General features: G+C 41.8%; 1 protein-coding gene across 8 annotated transcripts in view; it reads right to left on the reverse strand.

Annotated features, from left to right (window-relative positions):
• Positions 1-20,836, reverse strand: part of KIF21A (kinesin family member 21A) — a 208,859-nt gene that overhangs the window by 91,086 nt on the left and 96,937 nt on the right. For 7 of the 8 annotated variants that reach the window (XM_089684992.1, XM_089684972.1, XM_089684948.1 and 4 more), the window contains exons 7-12: positions 19,941-20,056; positions 17,654-17,849; positions 17,299-17,488; positions 15,833-15,896; positions 13,075-13,278; positions 1,884-1,922 (exon numbers count right to left, since the gene is read on the reverse strand). In XM_089684992.1, the coding sequence (XP_089541118.1) occupies positions 1,884-1,922; positions 13,075-13,278; positions 15,833-15,896; positions 17,299-17,488; positions 17,654-17,849; positions 19,941-20,056 (809 nt within the window). The remainder of the gene's footprint in view (positions 1-1,883; positions 1,923-13,074; positions 13,279-15,832; positions 15,897-17,298; positions 17,489-17,653; positions 17,850-19,940; positions 20,057-20,836) is intronic. The other variant, XM_089684956.1, reaches the window with a different exon arrangement.

Genomic DNA, 20,836 nt, shown 5'->3' on the forward strand with positions numbered 1-20,836 from the left:
CAGTTCCACAATTCTCTAGGTACATTTACAAGGATTACTTTGCACAGTCCTGAGAATATTAACCCATCAACAAGTTAACGTATAAGCTACATAAGTGAGGGGAGCTGCCATGAATTTATATAGTACTGTGCATAGCCAGCGCAAAGAAATCCTTGTAAACAATACCAGAGTGTTAACCGTAACCTGGATGCCCGAAAAAATACTTCCGATGTGCAAGTTTGCAATTTATTTTTATTAAGTTTTTTTTTTTTTTTTTTACTTACAATGAGTGTTGTGTGTAGTGATGGGAGGCCCCACTTCCATTCTTGTCCATGTTTCTAAAAATATATATCTGGCAATTTCTGGCAGGGTAGTGGGACAAACCTTGCAAAATGGAATGCATCACCTATTTTGTAGCATTAGATCTGAACAGACTTCTGATGTAACTTATTTCCTTATTGGAAAAATTTTGGATTTTGAAACAATTATATAAAACCTGTATCTGCACAATAGGCAGAACAGTAACAAAATAAACATTGTTGAGTGTATGGATCCCTGCCTTGTTCTAATATAAATTTGTAAGAAACATGAAAAAAAGTGAATTTAAGTCTCCAAGGTGGACTCCGCTTAGGTAAACTTACAGCATAGAAAGTTACCTTTACTTGGATTTCGGTTCTATTCAATTATGAGTTGCAGACTTTTTGTGATATCAAACTGCACAGGGTCAAAATACCCAAGCCACAGATGTTAAACCTACTTGATGTAAGCCTGGCCTGTGTAGCAGAGTTTAATTGCTTAGCAACTTTGTTTTCCTTTCACCAGCTTGTGAGCCCCTACTGTAGGTATGAGGGCAACAGTTGTGGGTATTTAGTAAAACCATGCACCTCCGTGCTGCACTATAGCAATGAGAAGTCTTTAGTGGGCAGCACAGAAAAACAAGATGCTCACCAAGATATGCTTTACATCCTGTTAAAGGTTAAAATTTGTGGGGTTTTTTTTTTTTTTTTACAAAACTGTAAAAAATAGTACAAAACACAGACATAGGCAAAAAAAACTAATTATACTGCATGTGTGTCTCTAAAGTCTGGTTTGCATATAGGTTTCCTTTAAAGTGAAACTGTAGTCCTTATGAATCTTTTAAGCATACATTTGAAAAACAATTCAGTGGTAATATTCTTATCAATGTGTAAAAAATGTATTGGAAATCATGTTTTTAAAGTACAGCTTGTAATTATGTAAAAAGGATCAGCCTTTCTGAGCTACTTACAATAATATTGTGATTTGGTCATTCAGAAACATGCCCTATTCATGGTAAGTATTTCTTAACGACCAGTCCACTTTAAAGCTTTCTAAAGCTTCAGGCAGCCCATACATTATGGATTTTTTTTTGTCAATCAACCAGTGAGTTGAAGGAAAGAAAATGCCTAGATTCCCCCTTTCGATGACGGGAGAATCCCTCCTGTTGTGGTATTGTATGTGGATGGCGGGGAGCCATCCAGCCCTCTGAATACAATGATCAGTGTTGCCGTCTGGTACTGATTGTTTGGGGAAAACCCGACAGGCTGGTTATACACAAGTCGATCAATAGATCATCTTGTATACAGCCAACCTGCCCATACAAGGATTGAATTTCGGCCATTCCCTACTAACCAGCCAAATTTCAATTTGTGTATGGCCAGCTTCAGTATGAGAATTTTCTCTTCCCAAATTAGATTACTACACTAGTACAGGTCTAAAACAAAATGGTAGTGCTGGCAACTGACACATAAATGCATAAAATTAAGCTGGAATTATTTTATTATACTGGGTTAATTAAAAAAAATAAAATGTTATTTTTTTTGGTTGTAAAAACAGGTGAAGATCCAACTAAAACAAATATCAGAGATAAAGGGGAGTATTCCAACCTTCTTTCTTCCTGGTTGCTTTCCTGAAGTTGCTGCAGCCTTCAAAAGCAGAAGTACAGAATAGGCAGCCAAACCAATGCAGGACAGACCAGACAAACAATGAAAGTTATAGAGGTAAAAATGGTGCATGAACTTCCTACCTTCAACATATACTGTACATTACAATATACAATGGTAAGCAGTATGTAAAAAAAACAAAACTAAGACAAAGCTGTGATCTACATTCAGTAGCATATTTCAATACACTATGAAGAAAAGAATATTAATAGTGACAGCTAAAAAATATAAGCCTGTAAAAGGGAAAAAATAAAATTAACCTGGTATATATGAATAATAATATTATGATATTACAGCCACACATTCTGCTAGTTGCTGTGGATGAAAAGCAGCAGTAGCCTTTCAAAAATACAAGAGGTGCTACTGTAAACTGCAAATGGGCCCTCTTGTTATGATTTTGCAGTTGGCAAACCATGCTAAGGCAGCCCAAAGATGGATCAGTGTTTTTCATTCAACCAGCAAAAAAAAAAATAAATAAATAAAATTGACCCAATTCCCCTATCCACACAATCAAACTATTGTATTCTGACAGCAGGGAGACTTCACAGCCAAAAGAACGTAGGAATACACTGATCAGCATTGCAGGCTATAGCCTGCAGCACTGATGAAGCAGGTTAAATCTGGCAGGACAGTTGTATAGAAGTCAACATCTGTACAGCCTCCCTGCCCATACACAGATCAAAATTTGGCCGATCCCTGTAGAACCAGCTGAATATGAATCCATGTATAGCTGGCCTAAATGTCAATCAGGTTTGGTGTCGGGTTACTATTATTCTATTGCTCTTCCGCTAAATGGAGGGCAATTTTAGCATATGAAAATATCTCTCTCTCCTTCATTACATAAAATAAAATATAATCAAACTCATTTAATTGCCCCAATTAAAAAAATGACACTGCAATGACCCGGTTGACCATAACTTTGCTATGAGCAACTTGGTTATCATTAGGTGGGTGGCTTTTGTGAACTTAAACCTTAGGTCTAACCCAGTGGTTCTCAACCTTTCTAATGCCGCGACCCCTTAATACAGTTCCTCATGTTGTGGTGACCCCCAACCATAAAATTATTTTCATTGCTACTTCATAACTGTAATTTTGCAGTGGGAGGAGTAGTGCCCCATCGTTGGCGCCAGTGGGAGGAATAGTGCCCCATCGTTGGCACCAGTGGGAGGAATAGTGCCCCATCGTTGGCGCCAGTGGGAGGAATAGTGCCCCATCGTTGGCGCCAGTGGGAGGAATAGTGCCCCATCGTTGGCGCCAGTGGGAGGAATAGTGCCCCATCGTTGGCGCCAGTGGGAGGAATAGTGCCCCATCGTTGGCGCCAGTGGGAGGAATAGTGCCCCATCGTTGGCGCCAGTGGGAGGAATAGTGCCCCATCGTTGGCGCCAGTGGGAGGAATAGTGCCCCATCGTTGGCGCCAGTGGGAGGAATAGTGCCCCATCGTTGGCGCCAGTGGGAGGAATAGTGCCCCATCGTTGGCGCCAGTGGGAGGAATAGTGCCCCATCGTTGGCGCCAGTGGGAGGAATAGTGCCCCATCGTTGGCGCCAGTGGGAGGAATAGTGCCCCATCGTTGGCGCCAGTGGGAGGAATAGTGCCCCATCGTTGGCGCCAGTGGGAGGAATAGTGCCCCATCGTTGGCGCCAGTGGGAGGAATAGTGCCCCATCGTTGGCGCCAGTGGGAGGAATAGTGCCCCATCGTTGGCGCCAGTGGGAGGAATAGTGCCCCATCGTTGGCGCCAGTGGGAGGAATAGTGCCCCATCGTTGGCGCCAGTGGGAGGAATAGTGCCCCATCGTTGGCGCCAGTGGGAGGAATAGTGCCCCATCGTTGGCGCCAGTGGGAGGAATAGTGCCCCATCGTTGGCGCCAGTGGGAGGAATAGTGCCCCATCGTTGGCGCCAGTGGGAGGAATAGTGCCCCATCGTTGGCGCCAGTGGGAGGAATAGTGCCCCATCGTTGGCGCCAGTGGGAGGAATAGTGCCCCATCGTTGGCGCCAGTGGGAGGAATAGTGCCCCATCGTTGGCGCCAGTGGGAGGAATAGTGCCCCATCGTTGGCGCCAGTGGGAGGAATAGTGCCCCATCGTTGGCGCCAGTGGGAGGAATAGTGCCCCATCGTTGGCGCCAGTGGGAGGAATAGTGCCCCATCGTTGGCGCCAGTGGGAGGAATAGTGCCCCATCGTTGGCGCCAGTGGGAGGAATAGTGCCCCATCGTTGGCGCCAGTGGGAGGAATAGTGCCCCATCGTTGGCGCCAGTGGGAGGAATAGTGCCCCATCGTTGGCGCCAGTGGGAGGAATAGTGCCCCATCGTTGGCGCCAGTGGGAGGAATAGTGCCCCATCGTTGGCGTCAGTGGGAGGAATAGTGCCCCATCGTTGGCGTCAGTGGGAGGAATAGTGCCCCATCGTTGGCGTCAGTGGGAGGAATAGTGCCCCATCGTTGGCGTCAGTGGGAGGAATAGTGCCCCATCGTTGGCGTCAGTGGGAGGAATAGTGCCCCATCGTTGGCGTCAGTGGGAGGAATAGTGCCCCATCGTTGGCGTCAGTGGGAGGAATAGTGCCCCATCGTTGGCGTCAGTGGGAGGAATAGTGCCCCATCGTTGGCGTCAGTGGGAGGAATAGTGCCCCATCGTTGGCGTCAGTGGGAGGAATAGTGCCCCATCGTTGGCGTCAGTGGGAGGAATAGTGCCCCATCGTTGGCGTCAGTGGGAGGAATAGTGCCCCATCGTTGGCGTCAGTGGGAGGAATAGTGCCCCATCGTTGGCGTCAGTGGGAGGAATAGTGCCCCATCGTTGGCGTCAGTGGGAGGAATAGTGCCCCATCGTTGGCGTCAGTGGGAGGAATAGTGCCCCATCGTTGGCGTCAGTGGGAGGAATAGTGCCCCATCGTTGGCGTCAGTGGGAGGAATAGTGCCCCATCGTTGGCGTCAGTGGGAGGAATAGTGCCCCATCGTTGGCGTCAGTGGGAGGAATAGTGCCCCATCGTTGGCGTCAGTGGGAGGAATAGTGCCCCATCGTTGGCGTCAGTGGGAGGAATAGTGCCCCATCGTTGGCGTCAGTGGGAGGAATAGTGCCCCATCGTTGGCGTCAGTGGGAGGAATAGTGCCCCATCGTTGGCGTCAGTGGGAGGAATAGTGCCCCATCGTTGGCGTCAGTGGGAGGAGTAGTGCCCCATCGTTGGCGTCAGTGGAAGGAGTAGTGCCCCATCGTTCGTGTCAGTGGGAGGAGTAGTGCCCCATCATTGGTGTCAGTGGGAGGAGTAGTGCCCCATCATTGGTGTCAGTGGGGGGAGTAGTGCCCCATCATTGGTGTCAGTGGGGGGAGTAGTGCTCCATCACTGGTGTCAGTGGGGGGAGTAGTGCCCCATCATTGGTGTCAGTGGGAGGAGTAGTGCCACATCATTGGTGTCAGTGGGAGGAGTAGTGCCCCATCATTGGTGTCAGTGGGAGGAGTAGTGCCCCATCATTGGTGTCAGTGGGAGGAGTAGTGCCCCATCATTGGTGTCAGTGGGAGGAGTAGTGCCCCATCATTGGTGTCAGTGGGAGGAGTAGTGCCCCATCATTGGTGTCAGTGGGGGGGAGTAGTGCCCCATCACTGGTGTCAGTGGGGGGAGTAGTGCTCCATCACTGGTGTCAGTGGGAGGAATAGTGCCACATCATTGGTGTCAGTGGGGGGAGTAGTGCCCCATCATTGGTGTCAGTGGGGGGAGTAGTGCCCCATCATTGGTGTCAGTGGGGGGAGTAGTGCCCCATCACTGGTGTCAGTGGGAGTAGTGCCACATCACTGGTGTCAGTGGGAGTAGTGCCACATCACTGGTGTCAGTGGGAGGAATAGTGCCACATCATTGGTGTCAGTGGGAGGAATAGTGCCCCATCATTGATGTCAGTGTGGTGGAGGGGAGAATAGTGCCCCATCGTTGGTGTCAGTGGGGGGAGGAATAGTGCCCCATCGTTGGTGTCAGTGGGGGGAGGAATAGTGCCCCATCGTTGGTGTCAGTGGGGGGAGGAATAGTGCCCCATCGTTGGTGTCAGTGGGGGGAGGAATAGTGCCCCATCGTTGGTGTCAGTGGGGGGAGGAATAGTGCCCCATCGTTGGTGTCAGTGGGGGGAGGAATAGTGCCCCATCGTTGGTGTCAGTGGGGGGAGGAATAGTGCCCCATCGTTGGTGTCAGTGGGGGGAGGAATAGTGCCCCATCGTTGGTGTCAGTGGGGGGAGGAATAGTGCCCCATCGTTGGTGTCAGTGGGGGGAGGAATAGTGCCCCATCGTTGGTGTCAGTGGGGGGAGGAATAGTGCCCCATCGTTGGTGTCAGTGGGGGGAGGAATAGTGCCCCATCGTTGGTGTCAGTGGGGGGAGGAATAGTGCCCCATCGTTGGTATTAGTGACACAAATGATGGGGCACTATTCCTCCCACTGACACCAATGATACTTACTTTGCTGACCCCTGCTCCAGCCTGGGCTCGCTCTCTCACTTACCTGTCAGCTGTCTTCCTTCTCTGGCCGCTCTCCTCTTCACTCGCTCCGGCAGCTCCCTCGGTCTTCTTTGATGTACGCGCGCTGCCGCTCGGCTCCTCCTCTCCAAGCTCCACCTCCTCGCCGGTGATTGGCCGCCTGTGTGCCTCTCCTGAGCTACAGTTCCGGTGGCCAATCAGCGGCGAGGAGGCGGAGCTGCGGAGCGATCCCGGAGGTGTGGCCAGGTGACAGCAGCGTATCATCCCGCCCACACATCGCCGGAGACTGCAGCGGTGTCTCGGTTCCTAAGACCATCGGAAATATGTGTTTTCCGATGGTCTTAGGCGACCCCTGGGAAATGGTCGTTCGACCCCCAAAGGGGTCGCGACCCCCAGGTTGAGAACCGCTGGTCTAACCCAAACAGGCTTAAAAAATGTATCTTTTACAGACACACAATATCTCCCCAGATAGCAGTGCGAATTCTGTCAGAAGCAGATCTCAGAGTATTTAAAGCCCTATTTACCTGTAAGCTGAAATTGGGTATACTGCACACAGAAGTCATAGCAACAAGCACACCTCACTGCATACAATCTTCAAGTTCATCCAGCAGGCCATTTGTCAACATGCAACTGAGAGCACTAGTGGCACTGCATGGGAAGATGCTTCTGTAAAAGAAATGCTTGAACCCATGTGCAATGGGCTTTATAGATAAATGATCGTTCCTTTGCTTTAAAGAAAAAAAAAAGCCAGCCAATGTTTGAATATATATTATACTCTTCTCCTTGCATGTTGTTTATGCAGGCAGCAAAGGTTTTCAATTTATATCAGCAAAGGTTTTCAATTTATATCCATAGTTCTGGTCCCTGGAATACTCCATCTGGAAAATGAGGAGGTTTTGGCCTGAATTTCAGTGCTGACTGTTTTTCTGTTCTTCAACATCACTGTTTTACGCTGGGTTAGCGACTCACTAAGGCAAAAATCTAAAGAATGAAGAACAAACTAACAACAAAAAAAATCCATGGCAGTGCACAAGTGGAGCTTACATTAAAAAAATACATACAGGTGTACCTCAGTTTACGAACACCTTGGTTAAAGAATGAAAATCCATTGAAAATAATGCCTCGGTTTACAAATTGTTTTTCGCAATATGAAGTGTATGTCGCTGCAGATTTTTAAATGCAATTGCCCACTTTTTTTTTCTTCACTATAGCTCACAGAATTAGCTGTCACTTTCCCCGGAGCTAGAGGATAGTTTGTTTCTTATATCTTGGGAAACAAACTAAAAGGAAACATGGTGTCTTTTAACGCGGGGAAAGAAACTAAAAGGAAAACTTTCTTTAGCTGGGAGGAAAGTGACAGTAGATTCTCTTAGCTAGTGTATAGTGAAGGAAAAAAAAAAAAATGGCACTGATCTATAGCGACAGCGACTTTTTTTTTCTGACCTCAAGAACAAACTAATTGGCTTTCAATGCATTCTTATGGGAAACGGCGTTTCGGTTTACGTATTTTTCGCAATATGAAACATCCCGGAGCATGCATTAAATTCGTAAACCGAGGTACACCTGTATATTAAAAAAAAAAAACAATAAATCAATCAGTAGATGTAGAAATTGGGTAGTTTGTGCCTTGCCACCCCACTTTTCTATTTTGGTCTTTATTAAGAAATGGGAGGGGTCAGCTTATTGGTGGTATCAGGCAGTAAAGAGAGGGTCAATTTTTTCTTTTACATAAAAAAGTTGTCATTTAATTAAACTACATAACTTCAGATCTTCTTTATGCTCAGTATGATCTGCCAGGCAGGTGTAGTGGCAACCTCCGGCTCAGATTGCTGCGGCGATCTGACTCGGAAGTGGGATCAGGCACCTGTCAAAAACAGGTACCCGCTTCCCCACAAAAAAGTGCTAAATGTGGCGGTGGAGGGGGAAAAGATACCCACAAGCGGAACGTCCCTTTTTGGGTGCTTTAATATAAACTCATAATATAGTATATATACAATGAATAGTGAAAGTAATAAAATCATGCAAACAAGACAGTCCTTTACTCCCCCCATAAATATATGTGCATCAAAAAGTCCATTGATGGTCATCAGCATTCATAATTCCATGAATTCGACATCCAACAATACCTCGTGAACCATTTATGAATCTGCTCACCTTGCAAATGACCTTGAAATGTATAAAATCAAAATAGGCAATATATATTGTGAACAGAGAATGGCTCTGTGCCTCTGTCCAAAAATGACAATGACACATGAATGCATAGCAAAAAAAAAAAAAAAAAAAAAAAAAAAAAAAAAAAAAACATGCAATGATTTTTCCTGTATGGAAAATGCTGCTTTAACTGTGGCAACACATATATAATTCATCTATTTAAACATCAACTGCATTTTTAAAACGCATACACCCTTTGAAATATATCCACAGATACCAAACAAAAGTGCAGATATAAGTTTTGACATCTTTTCTTTGAATGTCGTTGTCATAGGCCAAGGCCAGTGTAAATGCCATATGGAGAAATCAGAATGCACATCTAGAGGGCCTAGGCCTTTGATGACAGCTCACAGAACATAAACAAAAATAGAGGTAAATGGTAAAGTTGCTTGTTGCTTGTCTTTATCTTAAAAGAGCCAAGTGGTTTAAAGAATACCCTTTATAAAAGACGAATCCTACTACTGTAGTTTGTGCCAGTTCACACCAGAATGGCATAGAAATACACTATGCATTCCTGTGCCATTCAGTGCAATGTGATTTTCAGCCCATTTATGTGAATGGGCTGAAATTGCACTGGATCACACCAAAGGTTTCGCATGCACTACTTTTAAAAAGGCATTGCATCCGGCTTGCATTATACTGCGGTACCATGTGACTGGGTGAAGGCAAACGCACTGCATTTGCAATCTGCGTTAGGGGTGTTGTTAGTATTACATTGACACCCACAGCAGATCACACTCAGTGTTTTGAACATGCGCAAGAAATGCATATGGAACACAGGATTCCCGCACGGTGTTCTGGTGTGAACGGGCCATCTTCCCACTGACATTTGTAGCAGCGTTTTAATGCAATTAGCTAGAATGATGGTCTCTTCTCATATGTACTTTAAAACAAAAACAGAAAAATATTTACTGAGGCTTCTGCCAGTGCTGAGGCAAGATCAATATTTTCCCCACAAAAGGTATCTGTAGAGTAATAATGCCAGCTTGTCAAGAGACTAGTGGCAGGCTTAAAGTGGAATCCGTAAATTCTATAAGAAATACCCTGCAACTTAATTTAAATCAATTTACATATAATCCAAGAACTTTATAATCTCATGCAGCTAGATTAATTAGCCCTTTGAGAGTGTTAGGGGGAAGACTGTAGTCCCTTGTCATATGATGCTGTGCCATTCAGGATACTAGCAACTAAACTTTAACTACCAGCAGCTAGGTAGATTAGATCAACTGAAGGATGACTAGAACCTTTCAGCAAGCAAGTGGTGACTGGAATCATAATATTTAATTGCAAAATGTTCATGTTTGCAGAAGTGCTTCTAAAAAGGGTATCTAACCTAAATATCCAGTGTATAGTTATTGAAAATGCAACATCTGTGAAACAGAAGTACTGCTACAGGACGGCAGGGATGCGCAAAATGACGCATAGATACGTGATTTTGTATTTCTGGGTAGGGGGGTGCGCGCTCCCTATCCGCACTGCTATTGGCTCCTCGGCATGTTAATCACCGGGTCCGGGCTGCCAATGCTCGTCCAAGACTCAATGACGTTGGCAGAGCTGACAGGAGAAGTCTGTATGTAAACAATACAGATCTCAGCACGAACAGGCTGCTTTGTATTGGTCCGCAAGCAGAGCAATACAAAGCAGCTTGTTTTCCTAGTAAAGTACGCATAGCACACTTAAGACACACAGCACACAGTTAACCCTTTGATCGCCCCAGATATTACCCCTTCCTGCCCAGTGTCATTAGTACAGTGTCGCTGCTTTTTATTAGCACTGATCACTGTATTAGTATCACTGAGGATGTCAGTGGCAGTTAGTTCCCCCCAGTGTCAGAATGCCCGCCGCAGTCCTGCTATAAGTTGCTGATCGCTGCCATTACTAGTAAAAAAAATAAATAAATAATTCCAGTATATATACCGCCATTTGTAGATGCTATAACTTTCACGTAAACCAATTAATTTACACGTATTGGGATTTTTTTTAGCAAGGACATTTTGGCCTAAATTTATGACAAAACTTGATTTACATTCTTTTACTGGACATGTTTAATAACAAAGTCAAAAATATTGTTTTTTAAATTGTTGGTCTTTTTTTTGCTTATATCGCAAAAAATAAAAATTGCTCAGGTGATCAGATACCACCAAAAGAAAGCTCTATTTGTGGGAAAAAGGCCATAAATATAATTTATGTACAGTGTTGCATGACCGTGCAATTGTCAGTTAAAGTAAAGCAGCTCTGTAACGCAAAAAAAGGCCTGGGGGTAAATCCTCTGTAAGGCAAGTGGTTAAAATTTTGTCAATTAACAAACCGAGGGCGATAATTCTAGTATTTTTGTGTTTACAAAAAAAACAGTGGATAATTTCAAAATTATGTGTATAATCTCACAACATAATCATGTAAATACCATAATTAAAATGTCCATTCAGGTAAATCGTAAATGCGGTGATATTAGCATGACTCTTGTCTGCTGTGTGCCCACAACCAGTGATGATTAAAGATGATCCAATATTCCTCCACCATCTGCGGTAAAATTAGCAACTAACCAGATGCCCATTGTTGCAAGCATAACATATATCACAAAAGTGATGCCATCAAATTAGAAAGGGGTCAGAAGTCACCATAGTCTCCTTGGAGTCTCTCTGTTGTAATAATTGGGATGCCACCACAAAAATAGTCAGGAAAAAAAAAGAAATTTCTCCCATAGTGTAGTAAGTTTATTAAAATGAAAAGTAATGGTTCAAATATATTACATGGGGAATCCAACCACATAGGAGTCTGACGATCTTGATTAATTTGGACCAACTGGGAATTATGATAATTACCAACACCTCTCTCTGTGGTGAGGGCATAAAAGGATTTTCCAAGATGGAGGCGACTGAGTTTCCTGGTGACGCAATTCCGGGAAATGCATTGAGGCCTGGCCACTGTCTTCACTTCCGGTCCCTTTCCTCACGCCACTTCAGGTGGGCTGGATCCGACCCGGGGAACTCAGTGAGCGGCAGTGCTTGGCGTCTGCTATTCATCCAGTGCTGTGTTTTAGTGCCTTGGGGCACATTGACATGTGAGTGCATTTTTAAACCATTACTTTTTCATTTTAATAAACTTATTACACTATGGGAGAAATCTTTTTCTTTCCTAAGTATATTTATGGTGGCATCCCAGTTAGTACAAGAGAGAAACTCCAAGGAGGCTGTGGTGACTTCAGACCCCTCTCTAATTTGATGGCACCACTTTAGTGATATACGTTATGCTTGCAACAATGTGCATCTGCTAAGTTTCTAATTTTACCACACGTGGTGGAGGAATATTGGATCATGACTGGTTGTGGGCACAGAGCTGACAAGAGTCATACTAATATCACTGCATGAACTATTTACTTCAATGGATATTTGAATTAATGTGATTTACATGATTATGTTTTGAGATATTACATATAATTTTGAAAATTATGCACTGTGGTTTTCTGTAAGCATAAAAATACTGGGATTAGCGCCCTTGGCTTGTGATTTCATTCTTATAGAGAGTTAATACACTTTGGAGGGCTGCTTCACCCTGATAGTTATAGTAATTTGGGTTGGCTCTCCATTTTGTTGTTTATTTTACCTATTTTTGCAACATCAGAAATCTAGGTGGCTTCTGGAGGATCTTGGTGCATCAATATTAAGGCACACCTCAAAAAAATTATACAAAAATCAGCAGCTTTGTATGAACAGTCTTCTGTCATCTATGCCCTATTATCCTTATCAGCAGTCACTTTCACAATTTGGTACATACTGTATGTCAACATATATTGCTGTATTTTAAAATAATCCCACACCTATTTCTCCACTCCAGTTAAGCAGAATGACGAATTTCGATCCATGTGTAGCCTTGTCTGTTCAACAGAAGCCAGTCATTAGACTGGCTTCTTTCAAATGATCCTGTTGGACAATCAACAATTAATCAGCTACTGCAGCCAATGGCTGCAACACTGATTAGCATATTTCATTGTGTGGATGCGGGGATCTGTTTTTTTTGTTTTGTTTTTTAACCTCTTGGTTGAATGAAAAAAAAATCTACACGTATACAAAGCTTAAGCATGGTTCCTAATGGGTTACATTTTCCTTTATGGTCACATGCCCTTACTGTACAACAATAAAAAAAAATTGACTACAAACCTTAACATATGCCCACTAATGTCTGTGAATATCAGTAGAATTGAAAAATCCAGCAAAGGATATACAGTGTTTCAGACATAAATATAAAGACCTTTGTTATAAAGATCTGTATTCTTTATAAAGTTAAAAAAAACAAAAAAAAACACATGCTTCATAAAAGCTGAATGAATATTTTGTAACACAGGTGAATTGATGTCATAAGCATGAAATTATGACATTAAGTTATGAAGTAAAACATCTAGTAAATACCACAACTGCCAACAGGATGTAAACAAGCAAAAAAACAAAATGTCACTATACAGAATGCAAATAAATTAACCATTACCTCTTTTTCTTCTTTTTTTCCATCTTTTTTAATTTCTCCAAGTCTTTCTTGGCAAGATCTAGGATTTCAGTGGTTTCCTTCTCAGCTGGAATTAAAGGTGCAGAGAATGGTGTGTGGCCAGAAAAATAGGATGTCCTGGATGAAGCTCTTGACAGGCTCTTTCGAAGATTTTCATTCACCGCTTCACTTTCCAGCAATTTTGCACTAAACACCAACAAAGTAAAAAAAAGATGTTTAATAACATGGGAGCACAGCAATATATACGTTCTGTTTGACAAATTCAAACACAGCAATCCTGCGTTACAGTACTGTTAAAAAACTATCATGGGCCACAAGCACACCAGCCCCCGCCCCAAAGACAAATCTTCTACCTTTACCTTCTGCTGCCATATCTGATCTTCCATCAGCAATTGAGAATGTGAAAGACACCAGCTCACTCCCTCTATTCTTAGAACTTATAGAATTCTTTCTCAGAATGGAAAGTATTTTGTAATTGGAAAAGGCAGATCCTGTCATTCATCTGCCCACCCTCCATTCAGATTGGAGATGGCTAATAGAATGGGTGAGCAAGTGGCGCAATTCTTTCACACTCAGAGGTTGATGTTAACACCCACAGCACTGGAAGTATCAGTGCTGTAAGGACTCTGCCAGTGGGGAGATTTCTACAGCTAGAAAAGGAACACGTTTTGTTACAGGTAACTTACGTCCCTGGTGCTTTATAGCACAAAGAATATGTAATTAAACTTCAGCTTTAAAGCAAGTGTCACTTATTACTGTGGGCAATTCAATGCTGGAGAACTGAGCATTAATCCATTAGGGGATTCCTATTAATTCTGATTTTATACACGTTCGATGTAATGCAAAGCTTGAGGACCACCAGAGTACTCCTTCCTCAGGCATTTCCAGAAATTTCAGATGAGATACAAGGTTTAGTGGTCAGGCAGAAAGCAGTCTATTAGGTGGTTCTTTAAAAGAGAAGTAGGGATTTATAAATTAAACAATCATACTCACCTAGATGGCTGCAGCTGTTCCCCGTTGGCTCCACACTGAGAACCGAGCAATCAAAGACTACTAATCACTCATTTATCAATCCTAAGTGAGCGGAGAGCCAGCGACTTTCAACCACCGGCCCTCTGCTCTGCCCCTCCAGTGCTCACTGGATCAGGTGGCTCAGGCTCTCCGCAGTGTGTCAAGAGGCTGAGCCAGCTGCCAACCTGGCATCTGGGTGGATCCCAACATTAAAGTTGGGATTCCCTGCAGAGCCTGGATCGGCTAAGTGACATCAGCTGAGAGCAGACTTCGGCCCGCTGTCAGTTGAACACAGGAGTGATAAAGCTAAGTGCATTTTTGTGACCCACTTTTGTTAAAAAGCCCACTTGTGATAGTTTTGGGCTATAACAGGTACTCTTTATGGTTTCATGATGAAAGAGGTTGAGGGGGGGGGGGGGGGGCCTTTTGAGCACTGTAAAAAAAAAAAAAAAATACGAAAACTTATTCATAATTACAAAACTAAATTTAAGTGCTTAGCTTTGAAGACTTCTATAAGTGGAACAAGAGCATTTACGATCTATAAAAAATTAAAATTTTATGTACATGGTTTTCATCCATTGCTGTGTTGAGCAGATGTGCCATTTCAGCCAAGTGAAAAACATATGTATGTAGTACCTCTGTATGACCAGAAGGTGGAACCGTTACTCAAGTTTTGCTTATTTATGTAATGCCAACCTCCATACTGCAGGATACTTTATTAGCCAACATTTAACCCCCGGTCACATAAAAGCAGATATTGAAATTGTGCAACTTACAGTGAAGTCGCATGATTTCAAAATCAGGTGACCTGCTGATTTCAGTTGCAATTTGCAAGACATCTGACACAGATGTCTATGCAAATCGCAACAAAAAGTAGTGCATGCACTACCTTAGAAATCGGTGCGGCTTCAACCAAAATCAGAACTACACCGATATGACCGCTCTAATAGCGGACAACAGGGTGTGACATTTGCAAGTCGCATGCTATGCAAATCGCATACCAAATCACACCCGATGTGACCGGGTCTAATAGTTTAGGACAAGCATTTAAGGCACATTCTCTTCATGTGGTAAAGTTCAGTACGGAAGCGCAAAGCTAACAAAAATTAAAAAAAAAAAAAAGTATAACTGATATAACAGAAGGGAAAAAAAGCACAGTAATAAAAAAATTCTTCAGATAGTAAATAGCAGACTATTAAAAAAGTGGTGGGATAGAGGGGTGGAAATTGTCATATAAGATTGTACCTAATGGGTGAATACTCACCTATCCACCAGTCCCTCGATGACATCTTCTAAGTGCCAGTCTTTGTACCTTTTCATTGGTTGGCATGGGATGACGCCACTTCTGCGCAAGAGCCAGTCATCCTGACATGGTGCTGCAAACGAAGCTGCATGTGTGCTGCTCCGTTTACAGTGCCTGAGAAGACAGCAAGCTGGAAGGTAGAGGCATTTTAATACAGAAGAGACATTGCAGGTCTCTTCTGCAATAAAAGCCAGCTAACTGTTTCTTATAGCAGAACTTTAGTTCCACTTTAATTTCATAAATCTGTTATACTCTTGTTGGTTTCTGTTATAAGCACCCCCTCCCCCATTCCTTCACAACTCAATGAACATATAAAAAAAATCTAATTTGTAGTTGTCCTTTAAATTTGAAATGTCACACCATAATTCAGCTGAAACAGTAATCATATTCTATTGAAGTAGTTTACATCTTTTAAAAAAATGTTACCGGAGATCTTCAATTTCTTTTATATAATTGTGAATCATATTGCTTATTTCTTCATTTCCATCACCTGTAAAAATAAATAGAGGCTTATACACTGTAAAATTATAATATATAATAAAAAAATAAAATTGTAAGAACATGGATACAGAAAAAACATAACATTTATCTGTGAATAATTAAAAGACCCAAACATCCCACCCATGGTTTAGCCAGCTCTGAAGAATGAAGTACCCAAAAATCCCATTTCTGGCTGGATTATGTATTTCATTTGTTCTATGATGTGTGATATAATCAAAAGTCCCATGGTTTAGCCAGATATATATTTAGTCATGAATAAAATAGCCACACATCCCACGTAAAACAATTTTTTTGAATTCAATATATTTTACAGGTAAAAATTATTTCTGACAATATTTTCAGAGTAACAATATATTCCAAATCAACTAGGCAGAACACTCAAATAGCAAAATTGTATAATTTTATCATCTACAATCCATGCATATTGTTAAGTTTATCTTTATGGAACGTGCTGGCAGTATTTTTTTAATCATTTATAAACAATTTTTCAAGTCATACAGAAATAATCAGAATCTTCAGGCTTCAAAACAAGCGATATGGGCAATGAGCATTTTACATACATACAGAAATTAAGTCATCAGTAGTACCACCTCAGAAAACCACCTCAGAAAAAACAACATAGCGGATAGTTACAATATGCATAAAATGCTTGTATACAAACATCTCAGTACACGCAGTACAACTCCCTTCACCCAGTGACCTCTCTATAAGAGAGAAAAAGGAAGGGAAAGGAAGAGAGGATGTGGAGAAACTAAAGAGAAAAATAAAATGGGGGCGGGGGGGATAGACTATGTGCATGGCCTGCGTTTTTGCAGTATTTAACTTCTGTAGACTGTATGTCATTCTTATGGTCTCAAGTTATGGTCTCCTGAACTGCACACCAATATGAGGGACATAGAGTAGACTAATATAGGTGTGTATCTAATTGCATTTGCGACATAAAACACTAACAAATGAAAGGTTAAAGTGCAGCTAGGAGTTTAAAAATATATTTTTTTTTTTGCTTTTCCCCTTGGTGTCAATATTATGGAGCTTTTCTTTTAGTCTCAAATTGCTTTAAGATTACTTACAAGAAAAATAAGAAGGTGCCATTGCTAACCTCCTCCAAAAATGTTTGCTGCTCGATTACATTTTTTTTCTTTTAGTACATAACCCACAAGTAGTGAGACCATGAAAGTTAGGTCAGAAAACCATACCTGCATTTCTACTGCAGACCAAGGATTCAAAATATTGGGGCCAAAAGGCTCAGCATAACAGCCAGGTACAAGCATTTTTAGAATAAAAGTTCTACAAGTTTCTAGTATGAGGTTTCCTTGTTCCTTATTACGTTTCATAAATCAGTGCACATGATCAAAACTGAAAGGACCAAAAAAATAACAACAAAGCTGTACCTGCTCTTGCTAGCACTTGGTTGGCCTGATCACTCATTAGTTGGGTGATCCTTGTTCTCAAAGCATCAACAGTTTCTTGCATGGCCTTGATTCTCATGCGTAGATTGTTGTTTTCCGTTTGCAACATTGCATTCTCATGGAACATGTCATTAATACTTTCAACACCATCTTCGTCAATAATTCTTTTACCCTAGAATTTCCAGGAAGGGAAGAAAAAAAAAAAACAATAGTGTTGCATATTTCTAGTGCAAAACAGTTAATCTTAACAATGACATTTTATGTGTGTTGTACATGCATCAGCATTCCCTGTCTCTTTATACCAATAATTGCAAAATATAACAATTTCCTGTCATACCGTTTTGTATTCCATTAATTCCATCTGGAGTCTCGTTATTTCATTTCTCAGGGCATTGATCTGTTGACTGGTTCGGTCCTGGTTCACCATAACTTTGTTCTTGATATTACGAGCGCGATTAGCATACTTAAGTGTATTCAGAGTTTCCATGAAATCCCTGTCTGAGGGACTGACACAAGCGATCATGACCGTTTGACTAGCAAATAAAAAAAAATTAAAATGTTAGTGATGTCATACAGAATTACAATAACAATTAAAAAAAACTAATGCATTTTAAAAGTTTTCCTAACCTAGCCTAAAATAGTTTCAGATGCAACAGCTGTGTTAAAATGTGTGGGGGGGGGGGGGGGTGTCTGCAAGTACTTGTGTATCAACGCTTGATTTGAATCTGTGCAGAGGTCCCTTGCCCAAGACGTGCATGTGGTCTTGTCTTCTAACCAAGTTTAGATCAAGCCCTATCCCTCCTGATGTTAAGAGCCACCCCCAACTGCTACAGCCTCTTCTACCCACTGGAGTTCCAAGCCCAGGAACCAGGTACACTCCACAGGTATCAGTTTGAAGGCTAACAGAGGTACTTCTGGGCACCTGCACATACCTGAGCATCAGCATCATTACTTTGGAAAAAAGGTGTACGTAAAGGCAACTTCCAACATTTGCAAAAAGTAATTAAATAAAAGCATGTGTTGCATAATAAATCCATTTTGTTTAATTTTTTTTGCATTGAAGCATTGCAACTGTGATCAGTGGATTGACTACTCATCCAGCTGATTTCTGTACCAAGGCACAGACCTACAGCTACAGGGCTAGAGGAAGCATCACATCAATGGACTACAAGAGCAGTAAAGGTCACGCCACAAGTGACCTTAATATGGAGAACGGAGACCCTCTGCTGCAGTTGCAAATGGGACTTGTAGCTCTTTTCATTGAAAGATGTCTATGAATGAATGAAGTGATTGTACAGGCAGAGCCACATACAGCTGTGCCAAAATCAGAAAATGATGGTGGTTTGGGGGCAAGTAGCTGCAGACTGACCGGGTTTTATTTTACACCCTAAATCTGGGTGTAATATGAGACATGATCGGAAAGCCGGACATCTCTTTTAAGGAATACTGATTTCAAGATTTTATATTTCAGGATGTAGCAACATTTCTAGTTCACTGGTTTTAGGTTTTAATATATAGACTTTAGCAACTATTCAGCTCCCCTATTCACTGGGCCTGCCAAACACATTTACAGCAAAATTATTATTATTATTATTATAATACAGGATTTATATAGCGCCAACAGTTTACGCAGCACTTTACAAAATGAAGGTAGACATTACAGTTACAATACAATTTTTTACAAGAAGAAACAGAGGGCCCTGCTCGTTAGAGCTTACAAAATTAAAGATTTGAATACTACTTCAGCTGTTTATACATTTGGATTTACTAATACCTTTGACATACAATTGCCAGTAACTCTGTGTAAGGAACTTTTACCTATATAGTCAGTTTCAGGTATCTGAATCCACTGTCACCTGCATGGTCAACAATAACACAGCATTTACGTCTAATATGAGTGTCTGCCAATTTCCTAGCATGGGTTTAAGAGATATCAAACCAGGGACTGTCTCTGGAATCCAGGTATATCTGATTATCTTATGGAAAGCTTGTCTTGTTTTCTTCTGATATTCCTACAAACGTTTTATGCAGACAGTAACAATCGTCATAACTAGAAGGGACAGACATTCTTACCAGTAGATAATTTATTATAATAAGGCAGAATAACTCCCTGCACTTATTGTAGGTGCGGAGTACCAAGATCTACAAGCCAATAAAGAAACCTTAGTGGGAACTTTCTCAAGCCCAACCCTGTATCCCTACATTTTGAGAAAACAACTGCAACTGTATTAAAGCACAGAGATTATGTATAGCTATACAACACTGCGCTTTCACATGAGTTACTTTGTGCATTAGATTAGTTTCAAATAAAGCAGGGCTTATGTTCCTCTGCAGGCATTTCAAGATACGCACATAACATGTCCATTTTGCATAATGCACAAAAGGTATATATGCAGCACTACAGTGATGTGTAAGCTAGTTTGAAAATAAAAAAACTTTAGCAAAGACAGAATTCAGAATAAAATCTGTTTCATGTGAACTATGTGCAGAAGACTGATCCAATCTTTAAAAAAAAAAAAAGAACCACACAAAACAAAACAAACAAAAAAAACAAACAAATACATACCTATTACCCCCTAGTGAGTCCTAAAGAAGCCAAACAAAAAAAAAAAAAACCCACATACCTATTACCCCCTAGTGAGTCCTGAAGAAGCCGGGTTAACTTGGAATCCCTGTAAGGTACATGGGTGACTTTTTTACTTTTATCTCCTAGAGCACTAATCACATTTCCAAGAGCCAGCTATGAAAATCAGAAATGAGAGAATGTCACAAAACGAGCAAAAGAAACCAAGAAATCAACATAGATTTTATGTCAAGCAAGTATAAACTGAACATGTGATAAGTACTGTATAATCCACAAATCTTTACATCTTTGCTTTGTAAATGTCACTTTTAATATACTCACCAAATAATTTCTATACAATAACCTGTTGCTCCAGGGGGAAAACTGCCTGCCTTAGCTAGGTAGCCTCTGGACATGCACCAAAGCAGCAGCATACCCGGCCAGGTAGAACAACATGCCTTTTCCCATGTAGGAATAGTTACAAAGTATTTCAGGTTTTACTTGACAGAAGCACACTCAAGTTTCTTGATCTGATAAGTATGCTTAACTCTATAAATCAGATCCAGCTGTATCTTTATGACCTGCAGAATATACACTTTTTTCATTTCTTGTTTTGGCTCTCTCTTCAGCATTTCCCCAAGCAGTGCCAGCAGAAGTTGCAGGAGAGGGAGGTTACAAAGCAATCATTTGTGTATACCAAGCAACAGATCTCAATACAGATTTTCAGGTTAACAAGAATACATAATGAGGCCTGGTTTACAAAAGTGCGAATTTAGTTGCACAGAATTGCATAAGGAAAATCAGGTTGTTTTCAATTGTATCTGTTCACAGCGATGCGACTCGGCATGAAGCAATTTTGGAAAAGGTTCCTGTACTACTCATGGCCGGATCTAGGGGGTGCTGGAGTGGGCTATCCCCCTCCAAATTTCAGCTGCACCCCCCCCCCCCCCCACTTTA

This window comes from Staurois parvus, unplaced genomic scaffold (assembly GCF_062004578.1).
Source record: "Staurois parvus isolate SC_StPar_1 unplaced genomic scaffold, SC_StPar_1.0 ptg000019l, whole genome shotgun sequence".
Taxonomy (NCBI): Eukaryota; Metazoa; Chordata; class Amphibia; order Anura; family Ranidae; genus Staurois; species Staurois parvus.